Consider the following 14,566-nt stretch of genomic DNA (forward strand, 5'->3'; position numbering starts at 1 on the left):
GGCGCACAGACCCTGCGCATCGGTGCCACACTGAGCCACCTTTCTTTTTCATCCAAAGCTCCGAGCGGGATCCACTCTGAGATTTCACACCTCTTCTTCTAATTCTTTTTCTTCTTCTTTTTTTTAGGGGGGTGTCATTTTGCGTAAATGCCTTCATGATCTTTTTTTAACCTTGTGCCTGCGTCGGCCGATGGGAGCTGTGTGAACTTGAGACATGACGGGACGCGAGTGTCTCCGCTTGCCTTCACCTCGTCGGCGCCTTCACCTTAACAGGTAGCCCGGGAGGGAGAGGACAGGACAGAAGAAGCAGAAGAAGAAGAAGAAGAAGAAGAAGAAGAAAAAACAAACCGGGACGTGTAACGGGAGATGTGCATTGATTTTTTCGGGGACTCGCTCCTAATGGAAGACACCGCAAACCACTGACCACCTGGCTGCTGTCTGCCGGAGAGCTGGATCACCGCAATCACCGCAGGTCGCACAATTAGATCCCGACCATTCCTGAAGTTCAATGGGGGGAAAGGAACTGCGACATATGAAGCCTCTGATTTACCCCAGTTTGTGCGACCAGCCGGTTTTTACCTGAAAACCTGCTCTTGAGTCTGATTACTCGTCTCTCTCTCTCGCCTGGACCCAGATCTGACTGAGAAGGATATCTTTACCAGAATAAGCTCGCAGGCGCACAGGATGAGAAGACTATGAGCTGACTCACTCCAGTTTTTTCGCCTGAGCCGGAACGGATTTGGGTATGTAAGATAAGAATGGGTTCTCAAATCACTCCAAAAAAAATGTACAAATCTGACTGAGCTCATTTTGTAGGCTTCATTCATTCACTCATTCGTGTATTCATCCGTTTAGGACCCGACACGCACAGCCCAGCATCTTTAAATTTGGCAATTTAAGTGTAAAATTAATAAGACTGTGCAATGTGCTGTGAAGTTTTGTGGCCACGGGCTTTTCGAAGCGCTGGAAATTCTTAGTGACCATAAAATGTGGAGGAATTAGAAATGGGGCGAAAAGACATGAAGGGCTGCTGCAATGTTTTTTGTTGAATTTCTCTTTAATGGATTGTTGATTAAGGCCTATGTCCAGATTTAATAGTACATTATAAAAAAAAATCTGTGTTGACCTAACACCTAATTATGAGCAATGGGGTATTTTGTTAGTCAAATTGAATTACTGTGCATAGTGTGGCTATTTCACTGAAGAGAAACTCCTGTCGTGTATTCGTAGGTTTGTCTGTGGAGGATTCCTGTCGTCACATCCAAGGAGTCACTGCCTGTAACGTCGGTTGCATAGAAAGAAACTCCCGAGCTGTGCAGCCTGGAAGCACATTTACACCGTCATGGATCTAAAAGACTATTACCTGTTGGGCACCCTACTCGCCTGCATATGGCTCGATCCTTCGATAGCCCAAGAGCTGATCTACCCCATCAGAGAGGAGTTGCAGGAAAATGTCCTCATTGGAAACATACCAAAGGACCTAAACATATCCCATACAAATGCTGCCACTGGAACAAGTGCTAATCTGGTCTACCGGCTCGTCTCCAAAGCGGGAGATAACCCTCTGGTCCGCGTTCTGAGCAGCACTGGCGAGATTTTCACAACATCAAACCGAATCGACAGGGAGAAGTTGTGCCCCGGTCCCTCGTTTGAGGACAGCGAGTGCTCCTTTGAAATTGAAGTGGTCATCCTGCCTAATGATTATTTCAGGCTGATTAAGATCAAAATAGTCGTCAAAGACACAAATGATAATGCCCCCATGTTCCCGTCCCCTGTGATCAACATCTCTATCCCCGAGAACACGCTCATTAACAGCCGCTTTGCTATTCCCTCCGCCACTGACCCAGACACTGGCCCCAACAGTGTCCACAAATATGAGCTGATCAACGGGCAAAGTGCCTTCGGCTTAGACATAGTGGAAACGCCTGAGGGGGAGAAGTGGCCCCAGCTCATTGTGCAGCAGAATCTGGACAGAGAGCAGAAGGATACATACGTAATGAAGATCAAGGTGGAGGACGGTGGCAGTCCGCAGAAATCCAGCACTGCCATTCTACAAGTTACAGTAACAGATGTCAATGATAACAGGCCGGTGTTTAAAGAGAACCAGATAGAGGTGCACATACCGGAGAACTCCCCCATTGGCACGTCTGTGGTGCAGCTTCTGGCCACGGATGCAGACGTGGGGGCAAATGCAGAGATACGTTATGTATTTGGGACTCAGGTGTCTCCTGCCACGAAAAGACTCTTTGCACTGAACACAACATCTGGCCTAATTACAGTGCAGAGACCCCTGGACAGAGAAGAAACAGCTATTCACAAGCTCTCTGTTTTAGCCAGTGATGGCAGCTCCAGTCCTGCCAGAGCTACTGTCACCATAAATGTGACTGATGTTAATGACAATCCGCCTAATATAGACCTGAGGTACATAATCAGTCCCATTAATGGCACTGTTTTCCTGTCGGAGAAGGATCCCATCAATACCAAGATAGCACTCATCACGGTGTCAGACAAAGACACCGACATCAACGGCAAGGTCATTTGTTTCATCGAGAAGGATGTGCCCTTCCATCTCAAAGCCGTGTACGACAACCAGTATCTGCTGGAGACATCCGCACTGCTCGACTACGAAGGGACCAAGGAATACAACTTTAAAATTGTAGCGTCAGACTCTGGGAAACCGAGCCTGAATCAGACTGCCTTGGTTAGAGTGAGGCTGGAGGATGAGAATGACAACCCACCTATTTTTACTCAGCCAGTCATTGAGCTGGCTGTTATGGAAAACAACAAACGTGACCTGTTCCTCACCACTCTCAGCGCCACGGACGAGGACAGCGGGAAGAACGCAGAGATTGTTTATCAGCTGGGACCGAACGCATCGTTCTTCGACCTCGACCGCAAAACAGGGGTGCTGACTGCGTCCCGGGTTTTTGACCGGGAGGATCAGGATAGGTTTCTCTTCACCATAACGGCAAGAGATAACGGGACCCCCCCACTGCAAACGCAGGCAGCTGTTATTGTAACTGTGCTGGATGAAAACGATAACAACCCCAAGTTCACGCATAACCACTTTCAGTTTTTTGTGTCGGAGAATCTACCTAAATACAGCACGGTGGGGGTGATAACTGTGACGGACTCAGACGCTGGAGAAAACGCTGCTGTTTCTCTCTCCATCCTGAATGACAATGAGAACTTTATACTGGATCCTTACTCCGGGGTGATAAAATCCAATGTGTCATTCGATAGGGAGCAACAGAGCTCCTACACTTTTGATGTCAGGGCTGTGGACAGTGGCAGGCCCCCTTGCTCCTCAGCTGCCAAGGTGACCATCAATGTCATTGACGTGAACGACAACACCCCCATCGTCATCTACCCCCCCTCCAACACATCTTTCAAGCTCGTTCCGCTCTCCTCCATCCCAGGATCTGTGGTCGCAGAAGTGTTCGCTGTAGATGGTGATACCGGAATGAACGCAGAACTCAAATACACGATTGTGAGTGGAAACAACAAGGGTCTGTTCAGAATTGACCCCGTCACAGGGAATATTACTCTGGAGGAGAAACCAGCGGTGACTGACATAGGCTTACACAGATTAGTTGTCAATATCAGTGACCTGGGATATCCTAAATCTCTCCATACTCTGGTGCTGGTATTTCTGTATGTCAATGACACTGTGGGCAACTCAACGCTCATATATGACCTCATCCGACGCACCATGGAGACCCCAATAGACCGGAACATAGGGGAGAGCAGTGAAACTTATCAAAGTGGTGACTATTTAACCATCATGATAGCCTTTGTTACCGGCGCCTTTGTGGTGATCATTGTCATCTTTGTCACTGTGCTGCTGCGCTGTCGCCACGCGTCGAGGTTTAAAGCGGCACAGAGAAAAAAGCAGGGAGCCGAGTGGATGTCGCCCAACACGGAGAACAAGCAGAACAAGAAGAAAAAGCGCAAGAAAAGGAAATCCCCAAAAAGTTCCCTGCTCAACTTTGTCACCATTGAGGGGAACAAACCTGACGATCCTGCCCACGAGCCAATCAACGGAACCATCAGCTTGCCAACCGAGCTGGAGGAGCAAGGGATTGGACGCTTTGATTGGAATGCCACACCCACCACAACCTTCAAACCCAGCAGCCCCGACCTGGCCCGGCACTACAAGTCCGCCTCGCCACAATCGGCCTTCCACCTCAAGGCTGACACGCCGGTGTCGGTGAAGAAGCACCACGTGATTCAGGAGCTCCCATTGGATAACACATTTGTCGGGGGCTGCGACACCCTTTCCAAGAGGTCCTCCACGAGCTCCGACCACTTCAGTGCCTCAGAGTGCAGCTCCCAAGGAGGGTTCAAGACGAAGGGCCCCATGCACACCAGACAGCAGGTAAAAGAGCACTTTTACTGGTCTATAAGTACTGCCTATAACTGCCCTGTTCCACAGTGCTAAAGTGCCAGTCTAGATTAGAGACTCGCTCTAAGTTACTGTGAAGCAACTGAAAAAAGTACAGGAGACATACTGCTTCAGCAAGTTCCGCTGTTTCTCAAATTCTAAATAAAAAAAGAGGAAGAGTTACTTGAACCACTGCTAAGTAAAGGAGATGATTATGGACTCAACAATCACATGCATAATTTGGGGGGGGGAATAATTATAGACTGATGTTTTTGTCATTCATATATATTTAATTCATATTTAACAAAATGCAAGTTGGTGAGTGATTGCCTTGCCTTACTTTGTCTATTCAGCAACCAGGTTAGATCACTGGTTAAAGTGTACCACCATAACATTAAGTGTGACTCAATGTTCTCTGTGAAAGAAACATTTTTTTCTTGCCTATCTACTCAGATCACTGTTTTCATCATGGTTAACGCTGCGCACATTCTCCCAGAAAAAAAAATCAAAAAATCAAAAAAAATCAAAAAACGAACAGAATAGCTGACTTTTCACCTCTCTCCTCATAAATCTCCTGAGTGTATTCATGTTTTATTTTAAATTTTATGTTTCCTCGTTTTTTGGTGTGACTTGTAACAATCACAAAAAAAAGAGACCTTGTAACCTTTTCAACACCTGCAGCAATAATAACAGTCGATAATTAGTCCGCCGTGGTGGTGAATGTCACAGTAGGCTTTGCTACATCATCTGGGCTCGAATTAAATGCCTCCTCTCAAAGCACACGAGCGAACTGAGTGAAGCTTGTCTGCAACTTGATACACATCCAATTCAAAAAGGATTAGCCAATAATGAGCCTCAAATTTCAACATAATCCATGCTGATTTTTTTTTTTTTTTATCAAAGCCTTATTAATTTTGCTGCTAATAAAGCACCGCTACACAACACACAGCTCCGATCTAATGGGACACATGTGGACAGATTCCAGGGAGCAGCAGAGAAGATGGGGGAGCGAGAGAAAGGGAGCAGAGGGAGAAAAGGGGGCAGAGTTAGAGCGTCGTCAGTGGGTCAGGCTTGATGGGTGGTGGTACTGAACCTGTAGGTGGCAGTGTTGCGCTGCATGGCGCCGCCTGGCACGACGCCAACCTGCAGTGGACTTAGAAATGCAAGGGACGAGAAGAAAGGAGTGAAAACCTTTTGTTGGTCTTCTTAGTGAAACGCTCTCGCCTAACGATGCGGAGGCTGCACAGGGAAGATTGATAATGGCAGTTAGAGATTTGAGTGATAAGATCTATCCGGAAGGGAGAGTGGAATTACAGGGGTGACACCGTGCGACTCCTATCGATGCATACCTCCGGGTCACTGCATCTGGGGTTGGATTTAATGTGTTTCTGTGTGAGAGGCAGCAGTCAAAAGAGGCATTCACTCTGCCGCTATTTGTGTGTGCGTGTGAGAGAGAGAGGGGGGGGAGACACGAGGCATTGAAATGGGTGATGGTGGTGACCGAGGGGATTCAACCCCAGGGGAGGACGCATGAGATATGACACCGTACTGTAAGCACAACTTCATTGATTTGCTCAGTCATCCCACAATTCCAGCACGAGATTTATTGGAATCAATAATTCTGACGAATGATTCAAAGAAGCACACAAACAGAGGCGACTTGTTCTATATAGTGCCATTGATGACATAAATGATGCACTGCTGCAGATGCTCTCGTTCAACACGTGGTCGTCTGAAATGTTTTTCTGTGTACTTGTCTATAGCATAAATGTAAATCTTACTGTATAAACGCCCGGGGCTTGAAACTGACCTCAAGTTGTGCCTCAGTCTAATTCTACCACACGAAGCTCTTCAGCTGAGTCTTGCCATCTTCATTCAATACTGTCATCGCGACGTGAAAATCATATCTTGCAATCGTGCCATGAAACTCCGAAGGTCATTATCAAATTGTATGATATTTGTATATTAATGAAACTATATCCTTCACAGTAGCAATACCTTTGAACTACTCAAATAAATATGCACTAATTTATCTTGACTGCACACAAGGGTATACTTCCTTATCTCGCTTTTCAAAAAAGTAATTTATCTAACCACTCTTAGCTAATTGTCTTTGGACATTTTTTAATGAAGACTCTCCAGGCATATTTGGTTTTGGTTATTAGTAATAACTCATTCCAAAAAACAACTTACATAGAAATCACAGCTCACGTTGGAGGCTAAGTGGCAGTTATAGATTGTGGGGAAATCAATAACTCCGTGGACATGATTAACTGGCTAACGCAGGGTATGTTATCAGTGTCATTTCTACTTCCATATTTAGATTTTTCTTGTACAGTGCGACTGTTTGTGTTGACACGTGCATGTCGTCTCCATTTCATGAGCATTGACAAGTAGATGCCCATCCAGTGTATCCCATTCTTTTTTTTTTTTTATATTCTCCTGGCATATCGAGTAAAAAAAACAGAGAGGATAATAAAAAATCAAAAAAGAAAAAAGCCAAAAATACCAATTACCTTTTGAGTGAATCTTTATACAGACAGTATATCCAAAAGGTAATATCATCGGATTATCATATCATATTCCCCGCAGAGAAGAAGCGCTTTGGCAAAAAAGATAAGAACTCCAATATTAACAGGCTCCTTATATACACATAGATCAAAAGTCAATATCATTTAGTTTATTCTTCATTTCTAAAATGTGCTTTTATGGACTATATTGAAATTGCAGCCAGTGAGATGCTGAATCGTTTCGCTTTTTAAAGTGTCAACAACAGACCCTGATACGATCAGGAGATTTGCCACTTGCATTGTTGCCTCATGAGCAACAAACCAATATCAATCACACAGTGTTGCCCAGAAGTTGACATGAAATAAGCAAATGAGAGAGGACATTAAAAAAAACAATGGTGTGCAAAGCTCAGTCGAAACCGTTCAAAATTGACCCACTCCGTATAAATCGAAAAACCATTTTCTCAAGAGTCACATCTCTGCAGCATCAGCAGCGATCGATGAATAAGAAAACTGAAAGGAAATTGATAAACAAGGGAGCAGAACGGAAGGAGGTGAAGAACAACAGCAATGGATGACGGTTGTCAGTGTTGTCTTCTTCTCAGAGGACGCGGTGAAAAACGAGACGCAGCAGTAGACATAACGGTGTCATCACAGACAAACGCCGACTGGAATCATGACAGCTTTTACAGAGACCCCAAACTCTGCTGATAGCAATAGGAGCAATCCTTCCCTTTGCTTGCTTTTCTTTTTTTCCCCCTCCACTTATTATTTCCCCTCCAGGGACCTACATTAGTGTAAACAACACTGAGGGAAAAAAAAGCATGAAAACACTGTCCTAGATTCACAATGCAACACAAGCATCTAAGAAACCAAGTGTAATCCTCGCCGTTTCACCGTCACTCTTCCTTCTTCCTTTCGGTCGTCTTTGACATAGATGTTGTTGACTCACATAACATGAGCCCATGAGTGGCTGTGCATTAACCGTATCCTGTGCACGGCGTCCCAGTGCTCATGCTATGGACACATTGACATTCTCTTACTGAGGCCAGTCGTGAAACATCGTGCAATTACTGTCCACATTTTAGGTTCTGACTCTTTTTCTGAATGTGGAAACGAGGCTGTTCATTTTCTGTTGCACACAATGTGTAGAGATTAATATGTATATTCTTGCAGATGCACGAGATGCGACTTCTTTCCCCCCTCGCTTTGTAATGGTAATCGACATTATATGTCATGGAGCACAATTCTGGGCTTTCAGTTGTGTAACCATGTGGTCTGAGCACCTCATGTGTGAAAAAAAAAAAAAAAGGCGTAATTGCTGTGGGTTATTAGTTATTTTCTTGCCTGGCAGGAAAGATGCGAGCACTGAAAGGAGCCGTGTACGTGCAGTTCATTTATCCCACACTGCTCTGATGTGCTCCTCCACAGCACAAATCATGCATTAGCTCCAGGGACAGAGTATAACAGCTCCCTTTTGTGCAGCTTCACTATAGATGCAGCACATATAGAACAACTGACAACAGGTTGACTTAATCAAAATAATTCTGGAGATGTTTTTGCTTTAAATTACGTTCGGTCTCCCTGCATGAGACTCGCATTTTATCCCCCCCTCTTGTTGTGACCGCTGCAGTAAAGTTGCTTTCAAAAATGCAGTAGATGTAGTATTACAGTTTAAAGTGAACGACGCGGGAAAGACCTTTGAGGAGGAACGTGCTCCTGGAGATGTCTTGTCAGTACATTTAATGAATGGACATTCTATGCAAACAGGAGTTTGTACAGACCATTGTAATTATGGAGCCTTGGGGGAGTCGTCCTTCTTGTGCAGGTTCATTTGCCACATTAATAAGGGGATTAGTAGTACGTACGGGGGCTGATGGCAGCAGGAGAAGTTTGAGAAGATTAATGAACTATGACAATGTTGCACCTGAGGGGAAAAGTCTGTTGCAATATCTTCTGGGTTGTGCTGACACAGAGTTTGGCGCTATGAAAGAGGAAGATGGAGAGAGGCCAGTGATTGTTGCCGACTGTGATCATACATCCTTTTCCTCAGCTGTCCTGTCACTTCTTAGCGAGACGGCGCCTGTGATCTCTTACACTGTACACGTCGATGATGCTCTCCTCTGAAGACGTTCCAGCGGATTTAAATTTCTCTCGAAAAATACGGACACACCGTGGTGTAAAATCTCGCTGTATCTCATCCACGCGAAAGGAACTGGATAAATAACCATAAAGACACTAATTAACCAAGTCTTTGAGCAAATTCTGTGTTGTCTACAATTGGGTCTGCTGCCAACACCAGTTTAATAATGAAGCAAACTGCAGGTAGATGCAAGGACAACGAACCTGACTACTGCATACTCTTAGCGAGTAAAGTGTAACAGATCCTCAAAACAAACGTAGCCATGGGGAGATAGTAAGCCAATAAGTCTGTGAGTGAAGTTTCTATCAAAGCTTTAAATCATCAGTGGAGGATTTGCTGGCTCTTTACTGCAGAGAACATTGTATTTCTTTAAAAAACTTGTCATGTCCTCTATGTCTAGGCGGGTAAAAGGAAATGAAATGGATTGCGGGCTATACTAAGGTAGTGGTTGTGAGTACTACCAGAGTAGATTATTGCCCCAAGGGGGATCCAGTTTTGTCTGCACAAAACAACAAAATAAATCAAAGCCCTGTGGTGGTACACTGGCTGAACTGTGGAGTTCATTTATATGTTTTCCTCTGTCGAGAAAAAAATGAAGTGCTACTGATTTTTAATATCTTTATATTTATTTATTTATCTATAGCCTTTTTGTTTTTCTACGTTGTTGTCTGCAAACACACAGACGAAGGCAAATTACCAGGAATAACATTCGATTTTTTGTGAGCATTTTAAATCATTTCCATTTCCATCTTAACCATTTTTGTGTTGAGATTACTCGTCATTCTACTGTTTTAACATGTGCAATTTTGATAATGACAAATGTCATTTATCAAAAGGCCTTATGTGTGTGCGTGCGTGTGTGCGCACGTTAGTGATTTCTTTTTGCTTTCTTGATTTGTTGTTTGTCAGTCACTTTTGGCTGGCAACCAATTCATTTCAAATTTATCATCCATTTCTGCAATTTCTCAAAGCAAATTGATTGATGAACAATCTTCAGGGGGTTTGCTTTGTGAAATTAATGTTTTGCATGCACAAAAAGCCCCCACCAAAGTCATTGTGGCTTTTGTGGAACTGTCATTACTTAATTCATCTCCATGTTTTCACTAATCCACAAAACACATTTCCCATTTTTCGAAGGCAATCAATCAAGTTGACATACTGGCTCCATATTTATTCCAACACGGCACGACGATGGAAAAAAGAACTGACGACAAAATGCAGCTTAAAAACACTTGAGGTGACAACATCGCTTCTGGATTCTCTCAAATTTGCCTCAAATATAAAGAGTAGAGGGTGGAAGAAAATGTTTCTTGACTGCTTGCTTGTCTACAAAAAACAAATATGATATATACAAAAAAAAAGAAAAAAGATGAAGTTATGATGCTACTTCATTGTTTGAATGCCCCCTCCTCACCCCCACTCCCAACAACCCATCTCCCCTCTCCACTCCTCACTCGGCCCCTTCCACCCTCTCCCCTTGTCCCCCGTCCCCCCCCCACGCCCTTGCCCCGGTCCCGTCTCCAGCCCGCACCTCTCACCCATGTTTTATTGGGGTCAGTGCCGCTACATGCAATGTTAAATCACCGAGGGTGTGATCTGCTTTGTGTTCTGATCATTTGTGACAGATGAGGGTGCTTTGTGTTCAGCACGTAGTCCCACTTTCTTTCCTGCTAACCGTCCACTCCCCCCCCTTTATCATTAGAGAGAAATGTGTGTGTGTGTGTGTGTGTGTGTGTGTGAAAGACGGGCAAAGTGGCGCTGTATGTCCTGACATGACAACCCCGGAGGGAGACGAGTCCTTGTCATTGGGTTGTTGTGTCAAGTGACACACGGGCTGCCGCTCTGTCACTAGCGTGTGCCAGTGTCTAAACTAATAGTTGTGATAATGGCATTGCCAGCCAAAACCGCCCTCCAGCAAAGAGCCGCACTTGACTTGAAATGTGACTGCCATTGACTGCTCTGCCACTGGGCCCCATAGCTCACAGAGACTCTGTAACCCTCATCGATGTAAATCTTTCTTGTATATATGCGATGTTTCATGTAAATTGAACTCCTGGTAATCTTGCCTAATGTGCTGTGTTAAACAATAATGAACTTGTTTTTCATTCTTTTTTATTTATTTGCCCCCCCCCCTGCTTTTCTCCTTCTCTTTTTTTTTTTTTTTTCATTGCTGGGTATACATATATTACATCTGAAATAAACTCTGCCAATTATTCCGTACAATGCAACTCCTATTCTGTCTTTAAAAGCTTTATTTGAACAGTGCTATTCTACCTTTATAATTTCATAATAAATGTTTCAAAGATACGGTTTCTTTCCTGTTTTTAATTTGTCTGTTTGTTCTCTTGTTGTGATAAGACTTAATGTATGAACTGGAATATGCCGCTCTGTGTGAAACCAGCTCTAATCAGCATTTGTCCGTAAACAAGTGCTTCGGCGTACTACAACGCCAGGTTGTGTGTTTTTTAAGAATCTAAAAGAATGTCTGGTTTGACTGAATCCCTTATTCGGAATGAGGCACTCAAAGTCACTGAGGCACGGCCGGTGTCATAATGCGCTCACAGACAGGGAAATTTCATTTTAAAGTTAATTTAAAGGGGGACATCGTTTGGTAGGGGGAGACATTTTTTTCAACTTTCCCTCTTAAAAGACACACATGTCGTCCTCGCGTCTGCACGTGCAGCTCGGAGGCAGAATGTTGAGTTTATAACCTAACTGGCCTAAACACATGAGAGTCAATGGGATCAAGTCAGCAGCTGCTCGCAAACATCTGTTGTGGACGTTGACTCTTTTAAAACACAACTCACATCCACATGTTGTCATTGACAGATTTACTGTGTGTGATGTTTGTTTTTCTCTGTGCTGGTGGTGAAGGGACAGTTTCTGCACATCTTCAATATGTATAGTAAGATATAGGGAAAAAAAAGAGCCACAGTTTTTGTTTCATTAAAAACTGGATACTTCAATTCAGCTGTCTGAGGGAGCCATTCATGTCGGTGTCTTCCAAAGTCTTTTAAATAGGAAACGCCACCATCTCGTACATTGGAGTAAGATGTGATATCTTCACAAGCAGTAAAAACACAGGAAGAATCGTTACAGCCACAAAGTAGAAGCACTCAATAGTTTGCATACCTCTGCCAAAAGTCCCCTTAAATACAACTGAGCTGCACCAGATTTCACACACTCAGAGAAATCAGCCCATTCAAATCCTCCTTCTGATTTTCTTCATCAAGATCGATGAATAGAAAAAACTGAAAATATTGAAAAGTGCAATGTGGAAGAAAGTGAAATAATTCCCGGATCCACACCAGAATTTATTGGGTTCATAACCGCATCATTCCACCAAGTTTCGAGGAAATCCGTTCAGTTGTTTTTCTGTGATTTTGCTTAAACAGACATACAGCCACCCAACAAACAATGGACAGAGGTGAAAACGTAACCTCCTCAGCGGAGATAATAACTCTTTCAACACGAATATCAGCATAGTTTTAAAATTAGTTTTCACAATTACCACAAGAAACTGGTATATTCTTACTACATGTGGTTAATTGTCAGACATAATGTCCATAACATTTTTTTCAACAAAATGTCTACTACACCCAGACTTCACTTTATGGTAGAATCTTAAAACTGTGTCCTAAACTGCACATTTTCTTGTGTATGTTCACTTTTGCACGATTGAGATTGAATTCTGATTGGTTGAAGCCTGCATTACTCAGCAACTGTCAATTTACACGTCTGCAAGAATTCATTCAGAGCCAAACAGCAAAAACCTGCATCTTAAAATCCCAGTGTTAATCTTGTTTGCACAGGAATAGCGAAAGTGAAATCATCACCTTCATCATCATATTCACCATTATCATCTTCACCACCATAACAAACAATAACACTGTCAACATGTACTGTACATCGCGGGGTATGTCTGAAGATAGTGAGAGAACGAAACACCGTTGTTAACACTGTTTCTTTTCCCCTTTTGCAAGAGCTGACTTTTTTTGTAGTGGCACTCTCAGTTTTGTTAATCTCCAGCCACCTTCCATTTTTTAAGAAGCATAGATGTGTCACCTCTTAACTGGTTTTTTCGCAGAAAGAGCGGAGGGAAGAGTGTGGATTTCAAAGTGCCACGCCAACACATCTATGGAAAGTAGACCTAACTCAGCTTAATCTGTCCACTCCGTTTGAAAGCCAGAAGCGGAGCTTAGTCTGCATTTGAGTGAGGACGAGGAGGGGGCGAAAAAAAAAGAAAGAGGATAAATAAATAAATAAATAAATCCAGGCTTTAAAGTTTGACCTCATCTATACGGTCACTTTCAAAAAGCTGTGTGCACTTACTGACTGGAATTTGAAACCTGACTTCTGACCTAAAGTATAATCATATTTCCTCTTTTCCCAAAAAAACGATGGGAAAGCCGTTGCTAGTATTGCATCCGTGAATATTTTATCAGGTTGTGCCGTCAGCGTCTCCCAACCTCATGAGGCCAGATTTACAAATTCAGTGTTGGGACGGTAAGACTGTAAGATACCATGGATCTGTGGAAATGCTGTGCTATCACTGAGTTTGGTGCATTTACTGTGGCAGCTTTGCTTTTCCCCTGCTCTTGAGTATATTTGCAGACTATGGTCTCGGATGTGACCTCCACATGCACAGTGTGGTTAGTGAATATGAACAGTCGTTCCCTTTTTTCCTTTTGCAAAGCATTTCTTCAATTAACACGCCGGTGGCACAAATGTAACTCACACGTTTTGCCAATGAGAGAGCAATTAGTAGATAGCAGACAAGACAAAAGTCTTTTCTCACAAAGAGATTGAAACTGAAACCCCACAAGCGACCAGATGAATTGAATTCCGTGTAGATGTTTCACAGGAAGCCTGTGTAGGCACAGCGATGGGCACGCACCGTCTTTGTAGCACATTGATAACCCCCTGTGTTCACATTGTTCTGTTGTACAACTTTGTCATCGAGGAAATTGAGAGCACATGACAGAACATGACATCCACTCCCACGATTATCCACACAGGGGATGATGTCATGTCACATGTCCTTTTTTACCTTGTTTGGAGAGAAACCAGACCGATCCTGTCCTTGGTCTCCCACCCCGACTCAAAGCAGCCCTTGTTTCATTATGCATGGCCATTACCCACTGGTCTGTATAATAAGCCAATAAGCGTGATTGATTGATGACTCATAGGTGGTCAAACACATGATTCACTTTAAGCATTCAGATCTTTAACTTAAGTAAAAGTAGCAACGCAACAAGGTAAAAATACTCCTCGGTAAACGAAGTCCATCATTCAAAATGTTACTTAAGTAAAAGCACATTATTAAAAACAGCATTAGTATGCAGGAAAGGCTGTTGTAGGAATATGATTTATATGTGATCATTATTATGGATGCACTGACGTGTAACTTTTTACTGTTGTACCTGGTTGAGCTGAAGCTGAATTTAACTACATAATATACTGTTGGCCCCGTTTAATCTTCAGCGATGCATCATCAATCTAATAATTCGGCCAATCTCGTACATCTTG

General features: G+C 43.4%; 1 protein-coding gene across 4 annotated transcripts in view; it reads left to right on the forward strand.

Annotated features, from left to right (window-relative positions):
- Positions 1 to 332: 332 nt before the first annotated feature.
- The window catches only part of LOC117755295 (protocadherin-9), a 194,752-nt gene continuing 180,518 nt past the window's right edge, over positions 333 to 14,566 (forward strand). For 2 of the 4 annotated variants that reach the window (XM_034574990.1, XM_034574982.1), the window contains exons 1-2: positions 333 to 743; positions 1,231 to 4,378. In XM_034574990.1, coding sequence (XP_034430881.1) covers positions 1,343 to 4,378 — 3,036 coding nt within the window. In that variant the 5' untranslated portion in view covers positions 333 to 743; positions 1,231 to 1,342. Of the gene's footprint in view, positions 746 to 1,230; positions 4,379 to 10,174; positions 11,346 to 14,566 lie in introns of those variants that run through there. The other 2 variants (XM_034574999.1, XM_034574974.1) reach the window with 2 other exon arrangements.

This window comes from Hippoglossus hippoglossus, chromosome 3 (genome assembly GCF_009819705.1).
Source record: "Hippoglossus hippoglossus isolate fHipHip1 chromosome 3, fHipHip1.pri, whole genome shotgun sequence".
NCBI lineage: Eukaryota > Metazoa > Chordata > Actinopteri > Pleuronectiformes > Pleuronectidae > Hippoglossus > Hippoglossus hippoglossus.